This window comes from Macrobrachium nipponense, chromosome 8 (assembly GCF_015104395.2).
Source record: "Macrobrachium nipponense isolate FS-2020 chromosome 8, ASM1510439v2, whole genome shotgun sequence".
Taxonomy (NCBI): Eukaryota; Metazoa; Arthropoda; class Malacostraca; order Decapoda; family Palaemonidae; genus Macrobrachium; species Macrobrachium nipponense.
Window position 1 is genome coordinate 40,687,201 of NC_087203.1, and position 25,884 is coordinate 40,713,084.

Consider the following 25,884-nt stretch of genomic DNA (forward strand, 5'->3'; position numbering starts at 1 on the left):
TGTATAAGTTTCTTGGTCACTTAACAAAACTAACATTTTATTTACATAATCATCTTTATTTATTAACACAAGAGCATTTGATTTATCTGCTTTCGTAATGTGTAACGTTTTATCTTTTTTAAGGTTTCTGTACGCCTTTAAAAACCTATCAGGAACATGCGCCATAAACAATACCCTTACAGATGTTGAAATCTTCAATAGACAACGATCCTAATTTTTTCCAAATTACAAAATGATTTAGCTATTCCTACCCAGTCCACTTTCTCGTCACAAACACTGAAGTTGACACAATAACCGAGAGCCGTTCTTGTTACATCATCTAACACTTTATCCGATAAATTACATACAAACTGGGGATTAGCGCCTCAGTGGTGTGGTTGGTATGGTCTTTACCTGCCACCTCGGTGGCCGCGAGTTCGATTCTTGACCATTCCATTGAGGGGTCTGAGATGCGTATTTCTGGTGATGGAAGTTCACTCTCGACGTGGTTCGGAAGTCACGTAAAGCCGTTGGTCCTGTTGCTGAATAACCACTGGTTCCATGCAACGTAAAAACATCATACAAACAAACTTGGGATTTGCATTTTTAGTCCAACCGCTGTTCTTGATGAGCTGTTTAAGTTTACGATCGAGTTTATTTTTCAGACGTCGGCACTGGCTTCGTAACTTATGATAACAATAATCGCCCAATCGAGTCTTCCATTCCGAGGGGATTGCTTGATTAAAACTATATCTATTTGACCTCAGGATTCTGAAAGCTTGTTCCACACCCAGTTTCGTTATTTCTTGTGGGCTCTGATGAGAGAGGAGGAAAAATCAGCAACGAAGGGCTCCAGTGAAGGGTGTAGGATCTTGAAGGTAGCAAATATGGTAAAGATTCGCCTGGCATCCATAATGTTATACGATCACAAGTAGCACGTGAAGATTGTATATCAAGAGCCAGCAGGAAAAAGGAAAAGCAGCAGTACCTAGCGCTTTCGTGTATTCTTGATACACCTCATCAGGGAACAATATATAAAAGAATGAAAAATAGCTTCGAAATATCAAAGGTAAACATAAAAACAAAAAAGTAAAATACAGAACAATCAAACAGCCTAGTCAAGAAGCAAATGGTCCACAGCCTAGAATTACACTCAAAGGACAACAAATGGAAATGGAACTACTTGACTTGAAGCTTCCTTTCAAGACGGTTGCAGCACTTTCTCAATTTATCTAAATGGCTTGTAAAAATTCTTACTCCTTTGGTAGGAAACATTTCTAACACGAATGTTAAAAACAATGTTGATTTTATAAACAAACTGAATAGTTTAAATTTTGATTTTAATGTGGTTAGTTTTGATGTTGTCTCTTTATTTACAAAAGTGCCTGTAGATGACTTGCTTGAATATTTGGAGGAGGAATTAGAACGTCATGACATTCCCTTAAGTGTGGCAAACCTCATTAGTCTCATAAGGTTATGTATCAAAGATAGTAAATTTTGTTTTAATGGGGAAATTTTTGTACAAAAGTTTGGCATGGCTATGGGTAATCCCTTATCTCTTGTATTTAGCAATATTTACATGGAATTTTTTGAGACAAAACTCTTACCAAGAATTTTGCCCCAAAAAGTTATTTGGTTTAGATATGTGGATGATATCTTCTGTATTTGGCCAGTTCACGAAAATCTCCAGGAATTCATTAATAATCTCAATAATTTAGTCCCTTCTATAAAATTTACTGTTGAGGAAGAAATAAATTGTAATTTGAATTTTCTTGATGTAACTGTCCATAGAAATGATAGAAATTTCACCTTTTCAGTCTTTCGAAAATCAACTAACATTGCCTCTTTTGTTCATTACTACTCCAATCACCATCAAAATGTTAAATTCTCTGTTTTTTCTGGGATGTTTCTAAAGGCTTTATGTGTCTGTAGCCCGCAGTTTATTGACGCTGAAATTAAAACTATTTAAGATATTGCAATGAAACTTAAATACCCAAGGACTTCTGTAGATGTGGCATGGAAAAGAGCTAGAAAAACATTTTATTCAACTAATGACAAACTTGAATTTAGTAAGCATAACATTCTAAAATTACCCTATGATGAAAGGTTTTTAGATATTCCTAGAATTTTAAAGCTTTTTAACATAAATGTTGTTTTCAGTAATATTAATGTCAAGAGTTTAGTAATCAAAAATTCTCCTAAAGATCTTCCAGGCTGCATATATGAAATTCCTTGCAAAAAGTGTGATAAAGTCTATTACGGACAAACCGGTAAATCTCTTTCACAACGTCTCAAACAACATCAATATTCTGTGAGAACTGGGCAAATATCAAATGCATTATTCGTACATATGAGAGATTTAGACCATCCTATTAACTGGAGTCAAGCAAGAGCCTTAATCCCATGTAATGACACAGTTAAAAGGGATATCATTGAATCTTGTTTCATCAAGTCAAATAAATATAAAATGTTCTAAATTTAAGTCTTGGTTTATTTAAACTTGATGCTTTCATAATGGAAAAGTTGTAGATAAATATAAGCAACAAAATTAATATATTCAGTTTTTACATGTTTTGGACTGTAAAAAAACTTTGTAATTTCGGTTAGGGTCAATCTGTTTAGGTTTGTGACCGTGTGATATCCCATAATCCTGGATTATCTCTTTTAATTTTTACCCTTTTGACAATTAACCATCTGGTATTCTTGATCTTGTGTTGTACCTGAGACCTTTCTCTCCAATTGTACTTCATTAACTCCTTGACAATGTCTGAGTAAAGACAAAAGCGCTTGGATTTATGACTATCATTTTCCTGTGGGAATTCGCTTATATATATATATATATATATATATATATATATATATATATATATAATATTAATTTTATAAATATATATATATAATATATATACAATATATATATACTATATATATATCATATTTAATATACACATATATGTATATAGCATATATAGGTATATGAATTTTATATATGCTCTATATATATGAATATATGCATGTATGTGTATATAAATACATACATGAATGCATATTTATACATATGTACTGTTTGCATATGAATAAATAGATATTTGTATGCATATATGTATGTATAATATATATATGTATGTATACATATGTGTAGATATAGATAAAGATATAAATATGGCCTTTAGCGATCGTATGTGATCTCACCCCTGGGGCATCATTGCTAAGAGAGTGTCATAGAAATGGGGGTTTAGTTTAACCAGGGGTGGGCCCTTCCCCATTTCTCAGCTCTCTTAGCTAGCCAAGATAGATGAATTCCTAAGATTGATGACCCTTCTTCTTGTAACGCCTCCAGACTATTCCTCTGCGGTTGATTCTAGAAAACAGGTGGTTGCTTTACTGAGTCCAATATCCAGTCATTTCTCCGTTAATTGTAGGAAATTCTTTGTTATAGACAGGAAGCTTCCAGTCTCCTAATCAGACGACGCCGAAGTACAGCCAATCCTGACGATGCCCTTCGATGTGTTAGTGCCTCTGCCACACTGGGATCAAACACTTTGCATATGTAAAAGGCATGAAACTTACGGGTTTTTACACCGCGCCAGTGGTTGCCTCTGCATTATATGCTTGTATTTGATCTCTTATGCATTGCATAGCCCATATTTTGCATATATAAAAGGCATTGAACTTACGGGTTTTTTACGCCACGCCAGACCAAGAGGTTGCCACAGTAGTATAATGCAAAAAATGGGAATGCAATTTACAATGCATAATCCAATTCACGTATGAAGTAGTAGGCATGAAACTTACGGGTTCTTACGCCGCGCCAGTGGTTGCCTACTACCCATATGAGATTGGGTTTTGATACCCTATTCCATGGGTATCATGTGGCAGCAGAGAGAGCGGATAACACCACAGTCCAATGTTTGGACATGGGGTGCACAACAATCCAGTCTTGGGCTCTTACTGCCAGGCCACAATCCACTGTACTCTCTCGATCGTGCAGAACTGCTTCCACAACCATATCCAGGAAGGATTTCCATCACAAACTTCAGCGTCTTCCTGTTCTCGAAAACGAAATACAGTGACTCCTGGCGATGCCCTTCGATGTTCTTAGTGCCCTGCCACACTGGGATCAAAACACTTTGCATATGTAAAAGGCATGAAACTACGGGTTTTTACGCCGCGCCAGTGGTTGCTCTCTGCCAGTATATGCTAGTATTTGATCCATTATGCATTGCTTAGCCCATATTTTGCATATATAAAAGGCATTGAACTTACGGGTTTTTACGCCACGCCAGAGGTTGCCACAGTAGTATATGCAAAAACTGGGATGCAATCTGCAATGCATAATCCAATTCACATACGAAGTAGTAGGCATGAAACTTACGGGTTCTTACGCCGCGCCAGTGGTTGCCTACTACCCATATGAGATTGGGTTTTGATACCCTATTCCAAGGGTATCATGCAGCAGGAAAGAGAGTAGTTGCACCACAGCTCAGTGTTGGACATGGGATGCACAACAATCCAGTCTTCGGGCACTTATCGCCAGGCCACAATCCGCTGTAGTCTCTCGATCACTCAGAGCTGCTTCCACAACCATATCCAGGAAGGATTTCCATCACAAACTTTAGTGTCTTCCTATTCTCAACATCTAAGATTTCCTGCCTTCTATCCTCTGCAAATAAACTACAGTTCTCCTAAAAATGCAGAGGTTCCTTCACTTGCACCCTTTACGTGACGGCGTTTATCTTGTAGAGCTCTCGGACCATTTTAGCTTCTCGCTCCAGTCGTTGGAGGTTGGCTGCAGATATCAGCCCCATTTTCTGGTGCAATTCTTCTCTGTTTAGAGGCTTCTCAATTGCTGGAGTTTTATTCGAGACCTTTGAGTACCTCTTGGTGCTAGCTGAAGGTCGTTGCAATCCTTTGATTTGGCAAAGTTCTTCCTCGATGCTGTCCATTCGTCGGTAGAGGGCTCTGCAGTTGATCTGGGGCTTCCTCAGACACCGAGTTTCATCCGAAGCCTTTGTTTCTTCAGCTGTCCTTATCGTCCTCTCTCTTCTGGAAACTTCCTTTTCTTTATGATTCTTTGATCCATTAAGGATTTTGACATTTCCTAAGCAGCTGATCTTCGTATCCTGCGCCAAGATCTCTTCTTGGCGTCTTACGGTTTCCAATAATGCTTCCATCTCTCAAAACAAAAAAAACCCATGGTACTCTAGTGCTCCTTCGTTTCAGCAGGATCGAATCCAAGTTGAACTTTCCTTCTAATCAGGTCATTCATCTTTCCATTTGCCGTCGGTTGTTCTGCTACAACAGATTTAGATTCTTTCAGTAAACCGCTGACTTCCAATTGTTTCTGGGTGCATTCATTTTCCAGTCGAAGGATCTTGCTATCCTTCTGCCAGTTCTGTTCTCTCAGCTTTTCTAGTTCCTTGTTTTTTTCAGCTAATTCTCTTTTACATTGGTCGAGCTCTTTTAAATTTTCGCGGGCCATCTGTGTCTGAATGGTGAGGACTTGTAACTCGTCCTCTAAACCTTTCATCTTCAAGGTCTTGTTCTCGTTCTCCCTCTTCAGCTTTTCTATGTTTTTCTCTTTCCTTCCATTCTCTTTTCGAAATCCTTCCAGGTCCTGATTCAGCTTGTTCATTTTCATTTGCATTTCTTCTCGGCTTTTATCGTTTTGCTGTAGATCTCGATGCAAAGTGTCCTTCTCCATCGAGAGAACTGCGACCGTGTTTTCCAAAATAATTAGCATCTGGTCTCTCTCCTCGTTTTCCTTCCTTTGGACTTCTGTAACCTTCGCCTTTTCAATCATTTCGTTTTTCAGCTGCATCTCTTCGGACATTGAACTGATTTTTCTTTCATTTTCTTTGTTCAGTCGTTCAAGGTTTCTGATGTGTTCTTCCATCTGCAGTCCTGCTACGGTCAGGCCCTCTACCTTGTCCAGTAATTCGTCGATCAGCTGATCCTTTTCTAATCTCTCTTTCTCAAACCTGAAGAAAAGATTTTTCATTTTCCTTAAGTACTTCCTAAACAAAATTCCGACTTATATCCAAATTCCTTGTTTCTTCTTCACTATCTGGATGATCGCCTTCTTCATTCCTGGGAAAAACGTCCGTATAACTTACTTTGTTATCCGAAAACAAAATTGGTCTTGTTCAAAGCCAGAGTTGATCAATTTTCGTCCTCCTGATTTCCAGCCTCATCAAGACAGGCAGGGCTGTCCGAGGCCATGAAATCGACAAAGAACTGAACCATTTTAATGCTAAATCCACGAAGTATAAATACGCCAGTGAATAGCATAACAATAATGGCAAACAATGTAATCACTCGGGGGACTTGAAGCATGGAGTTAAAGCACTGTGCAAGCACAACTGTAAGCAAACTAAGAAACATCTTTGTTCGTTACAAATCAACTCTATTTGCCTTATCGTTATTTTCCAAAAATCCCACGTGACGTGTCTGGATTCTATTTCAGGAGTCATTTCTGGTTCCGCCGGAGCCGATCCTGTCTTCGAATGTTTGCTGATCCCCGGACGCAGTAGAGGTGTCTGGATTCCGGAGTCAAGGGCTCAAGTGCTTCCACGGGAGCTGCTTCCGCATCTTCTATGTCAGTCCCCAGGGACTTCTGAAGATCCTGGAGCCAGTCTTCACACACATACTCACACACAAGCGCGCTCCTGCACACACATCACTATATATATATATATATATATATATTATATATATATATATATATATATATATATATATATATATATTACTTCTAGGGCACAATTTTTTTAATTTTTCACGGATACAACATTCATTGAATAGAATGGCTTTTTCACTGTTAACCAGCTTTTTTGAAATTGCTTCATATTTCTGATATATATTAGAAAATATGAAGCAATTTCAAAAAAGCTGGTTAACAGTGAAAAAGCCATTCTATTCAATGAATGTTTATCCGTGAAAAATTGTGCCCTAGAAGTATTAAATATAATGGCCGGGCACGGTCGAGTTGGAACGAGGTGGAAAAATGCCTCCGACGACGAATGGAAGAATCAGCAGAAAAGATCACCAAACTGCAAGAAGAAAGAGCAACAAAGTGGATTGAATTCTGTTATACTACTACCACAGAGACATAGAGATATATTTTAAATACTTTTTACCATTTCAATAAAAATAATTATATTTTATATTAATAAATCCCGTCAACTCAAATTCATCTTTTAAATTAAGTAATCTGTATGTCCCTAAATTTACACAATTTTATAAGTGGCCTGTTGACTCTGGTTTTAGCTTAAAATGGGCTAATACATTTTCACTTTAAAGGTATAAGCTCAGGATTTAGCATAAATTGGCCAGTTTATTTCATCCTTATAAGTACTACCTGCAATATACTTTCACTTTATAAGTAGCCTATTAGTTCATGTTTTAGAATACGTTTTCCAATATATTACAACTTTATAAGTATTCTCTTTATTTCAGTGTAATTTGGTTCATACATTTTTAATTTAAAAGTATTAACTTGGTTTCAAATGCGAATTGAAAAACATATTTCCTCGTTATTAGTATTAGCTTAGGGTATACTGTAAATTGACCAATATATTTTCACAATATAAGTATTAGCTCAATTTTAAGTATAAATTGTCCAATACATCTTTATTTTATAAGTATCAGCCTAGGTTTCAGTGTAAAATGGCAAAACGTTTCTATTTTATAAATATTAGCTCAGTCTTAAGTATAAATTGACCCCTCTATTTTTTCCTTTATAAATATTAGCTGGGGCATTTTCACTTAATAAGTGTCAGATCAGGTTCTAATATAAATCGACCAAAATATTCCATCTATACAAATTTTAGCTCCATTATATAGGCTATAGTAGATTCACATCAATCTTGCATTTGATGTCTAGGCCAGTCCCTTAAGACGCTCCTGATTGCCTGTTGATAAGCCAATCACAGCCCTGTGATTGGCTAATCAACAGCCAATCAGGAGCGTCGTAAAGGACTGGCCCAGACATCAAATACATGGTTGATGTGAATCTAATATAGTATATTCTCACTTTGTAAGTACTAAGTCATTTGAAATTCTCAGAAGCGTTCAGATTCCAGTTCAGTTCCTAGAACCTGTACGATACTACTCCTGAGGCGTGACGTCACGAGGTTACGAGATGCGGAAGGTGATTTGCTCCAAACCCAGAGACACAGTCGCTGCTAAAAATCCAATGATGACAACAATAAACGCAGCCTGAAAAGGAGGCAATATTCTCATTGTTAGATTTGTTGAAATTGTACGTAAAGGCCGCCACCAGCAGTCAGTTATACCGGAGTAGTTATGCCCGCGCAGTCGGCTTGTTCAATTAAAATTGAACCCATTAACATTCAGCTATACCTCAGGCAAAACTGAACGTTACTGGGTGCAGTTTTGCCTGCACAGGCCGACTGCGCAGGTATAACTGGACGTTAGTGGCGGCCTTTAAGATGCATAGTTGTATTTTATCTAATTTTGACGCAATACAAAATCTTCTATATGTTAAGAAAATTTTATTGTGAAAATTCCTAGAGCAATGCGTACAGAATCATAATTTTGGCAAATTTTTACCTAATGCAAAACATTCTACACGTTAAAAAAGCTATTTTTTAAAAGGCTGAATCAATAAGTGCAGAATCATAGTTTGACTTTGGATTATTTTGACGCAAGAGAAAATCTTCTTTATATTAAAAAATAGTGCAACAATATATTTAACGAAGGAAACACTTCCTTACGAGAGTAAAAATACATTGGCAATGATTTTTACAAAACAGAACTCGCTGGGTTTCCATCTAGGTATTAATTAGATCTAGGAAATATGTTTTTTGACACGAGTAACATTACAATGATTTATTATAAATGATTGATAATGGCATGCTCCGGAACTTTTGAGAAAAAGACCGTTTTTAAGGTTACAGATATGCATGGTTGTGTTCAAAACGTTTGAAAGTAATATACACACACTATATATATATATATATATATATATATATATATATATATATATATATATATATATATACATATATTATATATATTATATTATATATATATATATATATATATATATATATATATATGTTATATATATATATATATATATAAAAATATATATAAAGATAAATGCCACGAAGGAAAAATAAACGAAGGAGGTCTGCAAGATCTTTCGACTTTAAAAGTCCTTTACTCAGTAAAGGACTTTTAAACTCGAAAGATCTTGCAGACCTCCTTCGTTTATTTTTCCTTCGTGGCATTTATCTTTATTTATGGATTTATCACGTTCCCAACTTTCGTGATTCAGTTATACATACATATATATATATATGATATATATATATATATATATATATATATATATATATATAAACCAAAGGGGAAGCCTCAGACAGGATACATGGCGGTAAGGGTTTAAATGGAGACATCTGTTTCATATGGGCGTTTATTTAATGCAACGTTTCAGGGACCAGCCCCATTTTCAAGCTGAAAATTACAATAATAAAATAAACTTAAAATAATTACTCATCTAAAAAAACATACAATTAACGCATATTAAAAGAACACCAACTAAACGCAAGTACCATTTTTGGATATAGAAGTGTCCCGTAATAATTCAGGATTTTACACGTTGATTTTCAGAAAGAAGACGTTTCACAGGTTTGGGCACAAATTCTAGTTTCTGTAATTTCAATTTTAAGATAAACTCTCTTTTTACTCTTTTCCACGGGGCTGTTTCCCTTTCTTCTGGATGGTCTGAATTCCACAATGAGGTCACCTTTTTAAAGAAATATTTTACTGATAACTGTTATCCCAGTAGTTTATTTTATAAATGCCTTCACAAATTTATGAATATGAAACTTGTACCTAGCAATGCTATTCAGACTGTACCTAGGATGCCGTTCTATGCCAGTGTTCCATTTTTAATCAATTCGAAATTCTATGTCAAAATGCAACAGATTATTAGAACTTACTGTCGGCCATAAAATGTCAGCTGATCCCAACAAACCCATTGACAATTGGATCAATTTTTAAATATAAGACAAGTTTTAAACCCTCTCATGGTATCTGTTATGTATGCAAGACGTTATGTAACGAGCGCGGGAAATCTTAGCTCCGCAGACACGTTCAGTTCAAAGCTATTGCACTATGTTGCATAATGTGTAAATGTTATAAGTATAAACCAATTATTATTGTGTAGTATCGAGTCCGACACAGAGGCTTCGATCTTATAAATTCTACCTCATGTATGCAGGATATGATCCTTATTGTGTATCGAGCTTCGATGCTCATATGTTTGTTATGATTCTATTATATACGCTTATTGTATTTTGTATATTCAACTACCCGCCTTCTTCAATGTAGTTTTAGCCAATAAACCAACAGCAAGAAAATATTGCTTTATTATCGCCCTTCATCCCGGAAACCTCGGCGACGAGAAATGGAATATTACATCCTACTACCATCTTTCCCTCTACCTACAGGTAAGAGTGAAGAATTGTCGTATGGGTCATATAACTAAAGCAGACCAAAATAATGACGACAAAAACACATTGGCGACGAGAAAGGAATATTACATCCAATTACTAAAACACCATCTTTCCCTCTAACCTACAGGTAAGAGTGAAGAATTGTCGTATGGTCATATAACTAAAGCAGACCCAAAATAATGACGACAAAACATTGGCGACGCAGGTGACGAACTCGTTGCAGCCAAATGGAGCCTATAGCCTACGCCTAATCTCCTAGCCAAGAAGCGGAAGACGACGACCCCAAACGGATGAAGTCTACCCGAAAACGAAGAATCTCTACCTAGATGCCTTCATCACACTCAAACCAAGCAGCGCTGTGCCAAGTCAGGAGCGTTAACACAAAAAAAAGGGTTGGTTTTGAGAGTAAAAGTGCAACAGGTATGTCTATGCAAGAGTAGCCTACAAGGTAGAAAGAAAAAGAAAACTTCCAAATTCCTAGCCTAGCCTACTAAACTTCTTAGTATCACAGCAAAAAATGCCGATAGATGTCCAAAAGTTAGACAGCTTTAGCATCGGTGATGATCCTTAATCAGTGGGTACAAGATGGAAAAGTGGATAGGCAGCTTCCAAATTTATTTAGAAGCACTAGGGAAATAAACGAAAAGCAGCAGAAGGTTTGTACTTCATACTGCAGGTTTAGAAGTTCAGGAAGTATTCAATACTTTGAATCTAACAGGTGATTCATTGCAGGACGCAATTGAAGGGCTCACAAATTATTTTGCTCCTCAAGCAAATAAATACTTTGAAACGTTATCAGTTCATAGAAGCATCACAGAATCAGGTGAGACAATAGATTCTTTTGTAACCAAGTTAAAGAAATTAGCTTCAACTTGTGAATTTGGAGATCTAGAAGACAGGTTAATAGAACAAATTATAGTAAGGAGTAACTCGCAAGAGCTTAGAAAGAAGTTGCTGCAAGAAAAGAAGTTAATTTTGCAAAAAAGTTCTGAAATAGCAAGAGCAATAGAAACAGCTAATTACCAGTCCAATGTCATTGTAGGTAAGACTCATAATAACAACAGTAGCCAGGTGAATCATGTAGCCTATAAAAGGAGTTACCAACATGCAAAGAAAGGGCAAACAAATGAAACGAGTAAGCCTAGCCCAGGTATATCCAAGTATAACAAGGTTAAACCTAATGCATACTCACAGAAAAGTCAAAGTCACATAGGGACACAAAAACCTCAAAAGAAATCGTGCTTTAGATGTGGTAAACAAGATCATTATAGCAATGATTGGGATAAGTGCCCAGCGTCAGGTCAGACGTGCAATAACTGCAGGAAGCGTGGTCATTTAATTTAACAAGTCAGTGTAAATTTGCTAAGCAAAAGACCACAAAACAAATCAATAGAACCGTTAAATTCAAATGACTGCTCTAGCTCAAATGAAGAAAGTGTACATAAGACCACAGAAGTAGAACAATTTGCATTTCACATTAATTCCGTGAACAAAGACTCAAAAGAACGTCTTATGGCTCAAATAGAAATAAATGGGAAACTCACACCCATGCAAATAGACACAGCTGCAGATGTGACAATAATTTCTGAAAGAGTAGCACAAACGATACCTAACCTAGTGATAAGACCTTCAGACAAAGTGCTCAAAAGTTTATAATGGTACAAACATAGAAGTAGTGGTTCATCACAAGTGAAAGTCAATACAAAGATCAAGAGATAGGTAAGTTACCATTGACAGTAGTCAAGGGTCAAGGACAGACATTATTAGGATTAGATTGGTTAAGATGCATAAAATTAGATTGGCCTAGTATTCTAAGGGTTACAGGTACAAAACAAGAACCAGCAGAAGAAATTTCATTAACTAATCTTCTATCAGATTACAAAGAAGTATTTGAAGACAGAGTAGGAACAGTAAAGAATGCACAAGCAGTCTTAGTTTTAAAGGAGAATGCTACTCCTAGATTTTCTGCTCCAAGACCAGTTCCATATGCATTGAAAACAGCTGTGGAAACTGAAATTAGAAGGTTAGAAAGTGAAGGTTCATGGAAAAGGTAGATTATTCAGATTGGTCTACACCCTTTAGTTCCAATTGTAAGGGCAATGGTCAAGTTAGGTTATGTGGAGATTACAAGGTGACATTAAATCCACAATTGCAAGTAGCACAACATCCATTGCCAAATCCTTAAGATATGTTCGCAACTTTGTCAGGATGCTCAGTATTTTCTAAGATAGATCTTAGACAAGCATTTCAACAAACTATCCATGGATGAAAATTCCCAAAAAGCTATGTACTGTAAACACACATTTAGGGCTGTATCGTCCAAAAAGCTTCCCTATGGTGTTGCTAGCAGTCCAGCAATATGGCAGCAAACAATGGACAAAATATTTGCAGTTATGTCAGGAGTATTCATTTTCATTGATGACATATTAGTCGCTGGCAAAAACAAAAAAGCGCATAGAGAAAGGTTACGTGCAGTTCTAAAGAAACTAAAAGAAACACAATATCAAGGTCAACCAGAGTAAATGTATTTTAGAGGTTGACTCGGTTGAGTATTTAGGCTTTATTGTAAATGGTAAAGGTATTCATAAGACTCAAGATAAGGTAAATGCAGTGCAGTCAGCAAAGTTACCAGAAAATGTCAAGGAATTGCAATCATTTCTAGGTTTAGTAACATTCTATGGTAGTTTCATTCAAAACTATCAACAATTGCACACCCATTGTACAATTGCTGAACAAAGATGTAAAATGGAATTGGACAAAGGAATGTCAAAATTCTTTTGAAAGAATCAAAGCAGAAGTGACATCACCCACATTCTTAGTACATTATCAAATGGATTTGCAGTAAAGTTGGTTTGTGACGCCTCAAACATAGGATTAGGTGCAGTACTAGCACATGTAATGCCAGATGGTACAGAAAAACCAATAGCTTTTGCCTCTAGGGTATTGAACAAAGCAGAGAGAAATTACTCACAAATAGAAAAGGAAGCATTAGCACTAGTGTATGGAGTGAAAAAGTTCCATATGTATCTGTATGGCAGGAAAAGGTTCACATTAGTTACAGACCACAAACCTTTATTGATGATTTTAGGTCCAAAGGCAAGTTTACCGACGTTAGTAGCTGCACGACTACAACGTTGGGCAATCATATTAGCGGCATATGATTACAACATAGAATATAGACCAACATCTAAGATGAGTAATGCAGAAGCTTTGTCGAGATTGCCTGTAGACAAAGCACCAGAACAATATGAGGAAAGTATTCTTTGATTTCTGCATATAATTTACCTATTACAGCTAAGGAAATAGCACAAGGTACAAAAAAAGACCCATTACTTTCAAAAATAATGCAGAGTCTAATAACCGGCAGAGATATTTGTGAAGAAGATGCCAATTGTAAACCTTACAAAGAAATTTGGAATGAATTGATGTAGCACAAGAAGTATTTTGAGAGGATCAAGAGTAGTGATTCCAAATGCATAAGAAATAGAGTTCTATCAGAAATACATGCAGACCACCAAGGTATTGTCAGATCAAAGTCAATTGCTAGAACTTATGTTTGGTGGCAGGTGTTGATAGGGACATTGAAAATTCGGTTAAGAAGTGTATGAATTGTGCATTACAACAAAACAATCCAAACCCAACACGAATGCACCCATGGGAATTACCCAGATACCCGTGGCAACGTATACAGTAGATTTTGCAGGTCCATTTTTAGGATACTCATATCTAATATTAGTAGATGCATATAGTAAGTGGCCAGAAGTTATACCAATGCAAACAACTTCATCGTAGCAACTATAAAATCACTCATGCAAATCTTTGCAACGCATGGTTTGCCAGAAGAATAGTGACAGACAATGGCCCACAGTTTACTTCACAGGAGTTTAAGGAATTTCTGAATGTAAATGGTATACACATACATTATCAGCAACTTATCATCCATCCACGAATGGTGAAGCAGAAATGATTTGTTCAAACTTTCAAACATAATATGAAGTGTAGACAAGCAAATTCTGGTAATGTAGCATCTCACATTGCAAAGTTCCTATTATCCTATAGAACAACCGTGCATAATACTACGGGTGTAACACCATCTTATTTGTTGATGGGGAGGAGGATCAGGAATAAGTTAGATCTAATGTATCCAAGCTTGCAGAGTCAGTAGAACAGAAAGGTTATGATCAAGTAAAAAAAACTTCCCTATGTAAGACATTTCGCTCCTTCAGGTTATGTCATGGTAAGGTCATACAATACACCAGAAAAATGGGTACAAGGAGAAATTGTCAGGAAGATAGGTAATTTACATTATGATGTTAATGTCGGTGGAAAGATTGTAAAACGTCATGTTGATCAGTTGCAGTCATTTAGTACAAATCATACAGAAGTACAAGTTTCAAATACCTCAAACTTAAATAACTCAGATGTGCAACTGCTCACCAAGAGTCAAAATCATGCAACAGCTCAGAACACACCTATAGTACTCCCTAACAGAATGAGTAGAGGAAAACCTCCTGAAAGATAGATTTGTAAATGTGAGGAACAGTTGTTTCTTAGTCACAGGTAAAGGGGGAGGAGACTGTTATGTATGCAAGACGTTATGTTAACGAGCGCGGAAATCTTAGCTCCGCGACACGTTCAGTTCAAAGCTATTGCACTATGTTGCATAAGTGTAAATGTTATAAGTATAACAATTATTATGTTGTGTTAGTATCGAGTCCGACACAGGCTTCGATCTTATAAATTCTACCTCATGTATGCAGGATATGATTCCTTATTGTGTATCGAGCTTCGATGCTCATATGTTTGTTATGATTCTATTATATACGCTTATTGTATTTTGTATATTCAACTACCCGCCTTCTTCAATGTAGTTAGCCAATAAACACCAGCAAGAAAATATTGCTTTATTATCGCCCTTCATCCCGGAACCTCGGCGACGAGAAATGGAATATTACATCCAATACTAAAACACCATCTTTCCCTCTACCTACAGGTAAGAGTGAAGAATTGTCGTTTTATGGTCATATAACTAAAGCAGACCCAAATAATGACGACAAAACAGTATCTAATATTGTCTATTTACATACTTGTCCTAGATGTGATCTAGGAAAATATATCGTAGCCTCAAGAAGACTTCTTAAGGTCCGAATAGATTGCCATAGGGGGGTGAGTTTCCGTACTGGAGTCAAATTATCATCTCCTGAATTTTCCAGCATCCGTGACCACACAAAGAAATGCAGAGTCAATATTGAATATAAAAACTTTAAGATCCTTTCAAAAGCGTCTTCTCCGCAGCAGCTAGCGGTCTTCGAATCGCTCTTTATAAAGACGATTGTTCCAAAACTGAACAACCAAACTGCCTCCACCCCTCTGTACCTGGCGTAAACAACAGAGATTGCCTTCGTCTTTTGTTTTTGTTTTTTAGTCACTCGTCTTCCTTCCTCTACTGGAAATGGTACTTGCGTTTAGTTGGTGTTCTTTTAATATGCTTTAAGTATTGTAATTGTATATTTTTTAGATGAGTAATTATTTTAATTTTATTTATTATTGTAATTTTCAGCTTGAAAATGGGGCTGGTCCCTGAAACGTTGCATTAAATAAACGCCCATATGAAACAGGTCTCCATAAAACCCTTACCGCATATATATATATATATATGGTGTGTGCGTATGTGTGAGTGTGCGTGCATGCGTGTAATGTATACGTACATATATATATATATATATTGTGATGGCTTGGTATCCACCACAATAATCACACTTACCAAAACGTTTATATGTATTCACAAAAACCAATACTTAGTCCACAAAAGGTGGAAAAATATTCATAATAAAGGTGTACAAACTCAATTCAAGGGGTCAAAGAAAATACTCTTAATAAAACCCTTAATTTTAATACACAAATTACAGACAAATGACACCTGAACCTCATAAATGCAATAAATAATTAACACTCACACTTAATACCTAACAAGGAAAACAACTACACACACTTAAAAGGACAGGTCAGGTCATCAACACATACATTATACCAAAGGGTAGAGGGTGGGTCCAGAAAGGTGGAGACCAACGAAAGAGAGAATAACCTGCCTAATTACACACTAAACACCGACGACTCCTCAAAAATAATTTATGTAAACTGCTTTCCACGTCTGGAGAATCATTCAGGGTGGTTGGGAAAAGGAATGGTTCCCAAAAACGCTGTGGCAGAGGACAGGGTTCCACCAAGTCCTGCCAAGACTGTAGCAGTGTGGCGTAGCCGTGATCACTTTACTCCAACTGCAGGGGCAATACCTTCATACCTGATGACAGAGAGGTCCCCTAGATAGCTTAATAAGCCAAGGGTTGCTGAAATGAGCTGAAGAAAATACAATCCTGGAAGGGGGGAGACTTTCACTCGTCCCGACTCTCCAAAATCCAAAAGATTCCAGAATGCTTCAGTTACAGCAACAGTAAAATCTTTCAGCAACAGCAGTACCTTCTCAAAAAAGGCTCAGAGAACGACTGACTATAACTCCTCGCGGAGTCTCATACAACCCTTAGTATAACGAGGGCTTCTCCACAAACAAGCATCATGAAAAATAAGAACAGGTATTAGTCAAACCACCAAAATAAACAAGTAAGCTACCGGTGAAGAGCAAACAAACTAAATATAATATAAATTTCACTGACACTAAAAAGATATTACTAAGAAATAAAGACTAAGGTTACAATAATATATGATATATATATATATATATATATATATATATATATATATATATATATATATATATATATATATATATATTAATAAAACAATACAGTTGTTACCATTTTAGTACTCACAAGCGTTTTCTTTTACCTTTAACACAGAAAACGACGGTAATATCCCCAACTGTTCTCTCTGAATGGCAGATGGAAAGCATTTTTTTTCTTTATTATATTAGGTCAAATCCGGAAAATATTGCTATTTTTATTATCCAGACAAATTTGAAAGACAGTTTTAGAATCATGCTTTTGTTTTTTTCGAATCTGGAGCCTTCAATAAGGAACAATTGCTTCTTCTATCGAAAGTTTCAGTTCGTTATTACGTGACATGGCGTAATGTTTTGTCTTCTTCTCAGAGTCAGGACTCAGGATGGCCATTCGTTTTCAAGTAGTGAAACTGCTAAGTTGGAAGAGAATGGCAAGAAGAGTTTCTGCAACATTATAAGTTCTGATCCTCAGCCGATAATTATTGAAGCCATCGTCATCTACTGCAACTTACGTTCGTTTGAGTTGCTCACAAGGTGAGGATAGGTTTAGACATTAAACAGCTACAGAATAGAAAGAATCTGATGGCTGAATCTTGATATACGGGTGTTAATCGTTGAAGCAGTCATTTGTTTACTTGTTTAAACTCCTGTGTAAGAAATGTCAAATAAATATTGCCTACTTGCCCTCCATTGTGTATAGGTTGTATTTCCTCAGTATACTACAGTCGACCGGAACTCGATGACTCAAGTTTAAATTTCCGTAGCAGTTCGTCACGCGTAGAAGAGCTGGTTTATTTCGTAGATAAATATATTTCGTTATTCCTGTTCCAGACGTTTTAAGAGATCTCGTGTGTATATATTCTCATTTTAAGTTACTTAGATTTATACGTTGCTGGTCACAGCAGTCTTAGAGGCCGAAATTTTCCCGGATTGAATGACCCCTCCCTTTGTGTATACGTTAAGAATTATTTGTCATTTATCGGTTTATTTAGCGATTAATCGCACCTTCAGTTACATTTCCTGCCATATTTATTTGCCGTTTGACCACGGCCTATGGAATGAACTTTTGAAATGTGGTACTGGCGACGGTACCAATACCCTGAGAAGTAAGTAGCCCGCACTAGGACCTCGATACCAAAATTGATTTGTATTTATTGTTTCCTGATCATAATTCCTTTACTCTTAGAGTAAGTCGATTGTGTTTATCACCCACACTAGAACTTGCGTACCAAAAATTTCCTCTTAGTGTAAGTATTGAACTTTCATTACCATAATCACGACGAGGTCAATACTTACTCTAAGAGGAAATTTTTGGTACCCAAGTTCTAGTGTGGGTGATAAACACAATCGACTTATTCTCAGACGAAAGGAATTGTGGACAGAAAGCAACAAATACAAATCAATTTTGGTATCGAGGTCCTAGTGCGGGCTACTTACTTCTCAGGGTATTGGTACCGTCGCCAGTACCACATTTCTCCATAGACCGTGGTCAAACGGCAAATAAATATGGCAGGAAATGTAACTTAAGGTGTGATTAATCGGTAAATAAACAGATAAATGACAAATAATTCTTAACGTATACATAAAGGGAGGCGTCATTCAATCAGGGAAAATTTCGGCCTCTAAGACTGCTGTGACCAGCAACGTATAAATCTGAGTAGAAATAGACAAAATTCTGTATAAAAGAGATAAAAATGGTATATCTTAAAACATAAAAGCTCTCTACAGCATGAAAACAAATACTATATGAGATACAAAATACATAATTGTCAGATAAAACCTAAATAATAAAGCTAGTGATAAATTCAATTTAATCATTCCTATACAAGCGACTGTAAGATATGAATATATATATATATATATATATATATATATATATTATATATATATATATATATGAATCACGGTGATGTGATAATTATTCATATTATATCACATCACCGTGAGTTCATATAAATCATTCGAGCTACAAATGTCCTTTGATAATCTAATTCGCTCTACCTCGGAAGTGATATATTTTCATATATGTACCGAAGGGAATTTTTAGTTGATAATAATTTCGTCCCCTCATGGAATCGAACCACTGTCCAGTGGACGAGTGGTTCGATCCATGAGGGGCACGAAATTAGATCAACTAAAAAATTCACCTTCGTTACATATATGATATTCAATTCCGAGGTAGAGCGATTAAAGGACATTTGTAGCTCGAATGATATATATATATATATATATATAATATATATATATATATATATATATATATATATATATATATATATATATCTTACAGTCGCTTGTATAAGGAATGCATTAAATTGAATTTTATCACTAGCTTTATTATTTAGGTTTTATCTGACAATTATGTATTTTGTATCTCATATAGTATTTGTTTTCATGCTGTAGAGAGCTTTTATGTTTTAAGATGTACCATTTTTATCTCTTTTAAACAGAATTTTGTCTATTTCCACGACGGGATATGTGTTTTACGTTATTCCTTTTCATAGTTACTACATAGTAACCTCTTCAAGTTGGCAAAGGCATCTCTTATGTACGAATGACGGAATCCATAAGAGAAACCAGAAGGTACAGAACAATAAATTGTAATCAATTTTTTAGAGGAATCCGGTTATCAGTGCCTAATTGCAATAGGCTACACGCCATTACACTGTTAAATTGATTAAGTGAGTCTTTCCAGGTAAGGTTCCCATGAAAATGAAGGTTTTCTCGTTTTCTGAGAAAATTAGATAAGTTTTCTTTTTCAAAATCGTATGGGTAACAAATACTTATATATTTTTTGGAATCGCGGCCATAGCGTCATGTTTAGTTACCGAATAAATCAGTATATTTGTGCATGCAATAAATATAGGAAGTTGGTATATGAGTTCATTGTTATAAATAATTTGCTTACATACTACTTGACACAAGATGAACATGATTTTTTTTTAACTTTCCTTCGTAGGTCTGACAAATAGGCCGTCATTATGACAGCTTTTATCATTGAGACATCACCCTTGAAGTTCAGATAGGTGCTGATAGCTAATATAGGAGATATTCTCCCACATGGATTTATCATAGCTGTCTAGAGTCTAGACTCTAGACAATGGCGAAAAGGAAACCGGATCCCCCTCCCGATGGGGCCGAATCGCACCCGTTTCATTCTTTGAAAAGGTTCAAGTGTACAAACTGCAGTAACTCGTCTGAACCAGCTGGAAATGATTTACCATCTACTTCTGGCGTAAACAGGAGGTCAAATTTACCTCCTCGTTCTAGAAATAAAAGATTGATCCTGTTTGAGATCTCTAGCACGCCAGAGGATGGCCAAAATATTCATCAGCATATGCCAAGTTCAGGAGATATTTGTGGAAGTCTGCATTCCTCCCATGACTCCCATGAACATGTACAAAGAATTAGCATCAATACTCCTTCGGATTGGCAGATTACCAGTAAGAATTTGCAACATAACGCCAGGAATCCCCAAAACCATCTAGGAGAACACATTAAGGCTACTTTGGGCAAGGTAACTACTGACAAACGCCTGGGATTACCAGTTGGAAGTCAGCAAAACCTATCTGGAAGTCTACCGAACATTAAAACAACCTTAGATGAGAAACCTGAGAGCGAAAACGAGCGAGATAGTATCCGGAATCACCAAGTCCAGCAAAAAACCTTCGAAAGTAGGCGCAGCTCTTCTGGACATCTACCGAATCTGAGTCTAAAAATTGATGGCAAAAAGCAGCAGGTTGTCCTTGAATGGCAGACACCCAGTCTGCAGTATCTGCCAGATACGTCACAGCGTAGCCGCCGAACTGAACAAGAGCAAATAATTGGTAAGTACTTCCGTGTATTACCGTTAGATTGTTAATTGCAAGTTTTAATGTAAATTTAGTTTTTGTCATCATTTATAGTGAATGTAATAGTATTGTCTCCTGAAACAACTATCTGTAGAGAGAGAGAGAGAGAGAGATTGTTTATATGATGTTGAGTTTCTGTAAACGAACCTAACAAAATGAATTTTTCAACTCTCTCTCTCTCTCTCTCTCTCTCTCTCTCTCTCTCTCTCTCTCTCTCTCACACACACACACACACACACACACACACACACACACAAAAGAAAACACTGTTTGCCATTGTTACTCTCGTCTCCTGTTTATTTCACGTTCATTTGTACCTCTGCTTTTTCATGAAAAGAGAAGACCAGGAAAGAAAAGTTAAAATGTGTTATTGATATAGCGGCAAAAAAAAAAAAAAAAAAAATAACGAGAAAATAACGTGTTGATAACTGGAGAGAACAGGATTTTTTTCATGTGCCTTACTAAGAAGGAAAAGGTGACAAATTGTGAATTGTAAGTGAGCAGGAAAATGTAAAAAAGAGGAGAAAATTACATTTGTGAGGAAAAGACTGAGGCAGAAGTTAACGAACACCTTGCATATCTCATTAGGTTGTTGTTTAGGGCTAAATAGATGTGTGTTACTGAACAGACGATAACTATGAAGAACCATTGCTTTGATTTCTAATAAAGGTCCTTGAAAATGCGATGAAATGGCCTGAGTGAGACTACGGTGAACCGTACGCAACCTCCTACATTCATTGTGCCTGGCTCGACCAATGGCTCGACTCGCTGTTTTGGACGATTCTAACAGTTATTTTATTTATTTTTTTTTTTTTAAGTGCCCCTCGGCCACTCAGCTGCATTTCTTTCCTCACAATTTATCTTCTGTGGTATCTGTAAAGCAAATAATAATAATAATAATAATAATAATAATAATAATAATAATAATAATAATAATAATGATGATGATGATGGTGGTGGTGGTACTATCGTACTAGTGGCTGCGTATGCCCGCGCTTACTTGCATAGTCTTCATATAGGAGCACCGACGTCAAACCGAATAGCAGTTAAATTATTACCCTGCTAGTGGTCTGTGTTTTCAGAAGGGGAGGACTACTGAACACATTTCTTTACAGTTCATTTTTTATTATCATTATTGATATCACTCTACTGCCTCTGAAAGCACAAAAACTTTCGAAGGCTTCCTGTCGTATGTAACATGTAAGCCACTGAAATCATAAATATAGAAAGGAATGTGACGCAAGCCTGATATCCGGTGCGTGTTGCGGCAGCTAGGATCGTTCAAAGGAGATTTGATTTCGTCCATTTTTTCCTCCTTTTCTAGGTGACTAAAAATGTCTGCTAAAAGTGTGCCTCTGATTTTTCCTAGTTGTTACGTACCCCCAAGAGACTTGTACAAATGAGAGTCGTCCCGTGGGCCGTGAATAGAACCTCTGAGCTGGCGCTTATGGTAGCAGAAAGCACACTTAATCCCACCAAAAAAATAAAAATAAAATTATTGTTATTGCCTCATTATATACATTTTACTATTAATTATTTTCAGATGTTTGGGAAAACATAAGACTAAGGGAAAACATAAGACTAATATATGTAGGATATGATAGTTTCGAGTTATTTTGATATTTGCAGCGTGCGAGACGATCTGTGGTGGAAAAGGATATACGCATGAACGCAAATATCAACCTTGTCCGATGATACTACCTTAGAATATGAAGGGTAACGCCCAATGAAGTTATAGATATAAAGGCATTATAATGTACACAGAACACATACACACACACACACACACACACACACTCATACTCTCACACACATCAGGAATCACTAATCATGGGGTAAATGCAGCTCGACCGCTGTTTGTATTTAACAGTTTATAGTACCAACCACCATTACACTCGCTAAGGCATCCCTTTCGTTCATTCACTGTTCCTCCATTCACATTCTTTCTTCCATCTTACTTCCCACCCTCTCCTAACATTTGTTTCATAGTCCAATTGCGAGGTTTTCCTCCTTTCAAATCTCTTCTGGATTTTCCTTTCAGCGTTGAATGGCCTCATTGGTATATTCTGTCTATCGAACTATGGAGACCGAATATTCTTTTCAATGCCATTGATAATTTCCCTCTTTATTTGGGTTCATTTAATTTCGTCGAAGCTTTTGTTCTCTCTCTCAAGACCAGAAATGCCTTGGCTTTACACCAGCCTTTAACATAATATTATTGGACGCGTATTCTTGGATGACGCTTTTATTGCTTGGGCCAGTACATAGATGAGTGATTACCAGTGAAGGCTAAACGACTTCGGGCCAGAGCTCAACTGACCTTTTTTTGGAATCACCGACCGGTTTCGAGTTTCAAAGAGCTGCTAATGGACGACAATATGATCCTAGGAGCTAACAGACTACTATAATAAGGCAGATCGCACACCGACGCAACCAGTTGGATGAAACCTATCACGCGCAATTGGTCGCCTTGAAGTCGTCACGCCAGAGCAATTATTTTAGTTTCAATAGCGTCGACAGACCATGACGCTTTTTCTGTGACATAAGTAGAAGGAACAAGAAAAGATCGTGGGTTTGTCCATATTTTACAAGAAATTCTCAACGGAGTAGTTCTATTACTGCTCAAGAGAATCTGATGGATGTCTGTGAAATTTTAAGAATTTTACAGAATGTCTAAAGAAACCTTCAATTAACGAGTTCGTTTGGTGAGCGCCAAGACTTTCAAGTCTACAAATTTAATGTTCCTTGACTTGCTCGTAAGTTCGTAACTCACCTTTGCAGCAACAGCCATTGCCTGAGCGCTCCGAGGCACATACCACTCTCTTCTCAGCGAGTTCGTAATGCAGCTGATCGGCTCACGATCAGCAAAGCCAATTGCGCGTCGATCAGCTGCACGCGACGGCAGTTTCAGGCGCCTCGATGTGAGAGGTTCTGAAGAAACCGATGCGTTTGTCGCAACACAACTGGTTGCGGCGTCGTAAGCAACTGATTTGATGCAACTGGTTGCGTTGGTGTGTGATCTGCTCAAGTATAGTTGATAAATGTAAAGAATAGAATTTAGGCTAAAGCCAAGAGCTGGGTTCTATGTGATCATTCAGCGCCGAAGGAGAAATTGAGAGCAAAAAAGGTATGAAAGGTGTAACAGGAGGAAAACCTCGCAGTTGCACTATGAAACAATTGTAAGGAGAGGGTGGAAAGTAAGATGGAAGAAAGAGAATAAGAAGAGGCACAGTGAAAGAAAGAAAGGGGTTGCAGCTAGGGGACGAAGGGACGCTGCAAAGAACCTTAAGTAAATGCCTACAGTGCACCGCATGAGGTGCACTGACGGTACTACTATTCTCCTATACAGGGGTGATGAATGTAAAGGAGACAAAGACGGCGAAATTTTCCTAGGCCTAACGTTAGCACGACATCAAAACGTTTCTTTGCAAATGATATCTCTCTCTCTCTCTCTCTCTCTCTCTCTCTCTCTCTCTCTCTCTCTCTCTCTCTCATTTCAAGAACAGACATGACCTATTGGTGGTCACTTCTAATATATATATATATATAGTATATATATATATATATATATATATATATATATATATATATATATACATAGGGGTATGTGTGTTTGCATAATGGATTCCAATTCTAATACTTTAACCGTCTCTCATATTGCTTAGCGAAGGATTAGGAAAACTCAGTGGAACGAATTAAATCCTTTCCAATATCAGCTGATTACACATCGCCAGTTCATACGAGTGGAATTAGCAGCTCCAGTGATAAGTACAATAAAAGTGTTTAGGGAACGTCTCTCTGGGAATAAAGAATTATGGGGCATTTGAAGTGACTGAATTCCTACCATGGGATTTCGATCCGATTATATGACATTATTTTCCTTAAAAAGTAAACAAGATGTAAGTGTAAGCAACAGCAGTCTCTCTCTTATATATATATATATATATATATATATATATATATATATATATATATATATATATAATATATTATATATATATATATATGATGAAGATGAAGGAATGTCTAATATCAAGAAATACAGGGTTACTCTATGAAAGACCGAAGAACGGAGAGCGAATGGGCGATGATATAGAAAGGCGGTACTACTCAAAAGTGAAAGTTGTTAAGGAGTTGTACCATTCACCCGATGTAGGTCGTGCTGGTGGCTTTGTTTGCCCTGTGTTTGTGGCGCTTTGGGTTAACCTACTTCGTTCCTTTAATTCGAGATAAAATGCACACCCCCTCCCCCCTTCCCCTTCACCTCCTGCTGATGAAAACTTCTCCTGGGATTCGGGGGTTGAAGGACATCACACCAAAGAGATAAAGAGGTGACACGTTCGTAGACGCAGCAGCAGCGATCCCTTGAGTAATCAAATGATTTAATTAGCTAAATAACGCTAAAAACCGATGGCGTTATTTCCGTTGTAATATCTTACCCCTGAAATTACACATTAATCATTAAATGTGTGGATATGAAAACTATCCCCTCAGTAATTGCACGTTTTGTTATTGCTGATACATTCGGTCTAACGCTTGCAACTCGCTCATCGCTCGCTGTTACCGGCTAGGTGCGTTCGGTTATAGAATCGTTTACTTGGTTCTATCGCTTGATGTCTGTCTTGCTGGGTGTTGCGATAGAGACCATAATTTAATAGACGCACTCACCCTTTTTATATAATATATATATACATAAATAAAAGAATAAAATATAAAGAAAACATTAGACTAGTGACGACCCACGAAAACCTGGGATCGCTATATATCTAGGAAAGATCCAATATATATATATATATATATATATATATATATATATATATATATATATATA

At 36.7% G+C, this 25,884-nt stretch overlaps 2 protein-coding genes across 2 annotated transcripts in view; one reads left to right on the forward strand and one right to left on the reverse strand.

Moving 5' to 3' along the window:
• Nucleotides 1-5,182: 5,182 nt before the first annotated feature.
• Nucleotides 5,183-5,980, reverse strand: LOC135223061 (coiled-coil domain-containing protein 102A-like). The gene has a single exon (XM_064261569.1). It carries the CDS (start codon nucleotides 5,978-5,980, stop codon nucleotides 5,183-5,185), a length of 798 nt encoding a protein of 265 aa, XP_064117639.1.
• An 11,621-nt stretch (nucleotides 5,981-17,601) lies between these two features.
• Nucleotides 17,602-25,884, forward strand: part of LOC135222704 (histone acetyltransferase p300-like) — a 71,085-nt gene continuing 62,802 nt past the window's right edge. Inside the window, 2 exon segments of the mRNA XM_064260890.1 lie at nucleotides 17,602-17,736; nucleotides 20,162-21,029. Of these exon segments, the coding sequence (XP_064116960.1) occupies nucleotides 20,303-21,029 (727 nt within the window). The 5' untranslated portion in view covers nucleotides 17,602-17,736; nucleotides 20,162-20,302.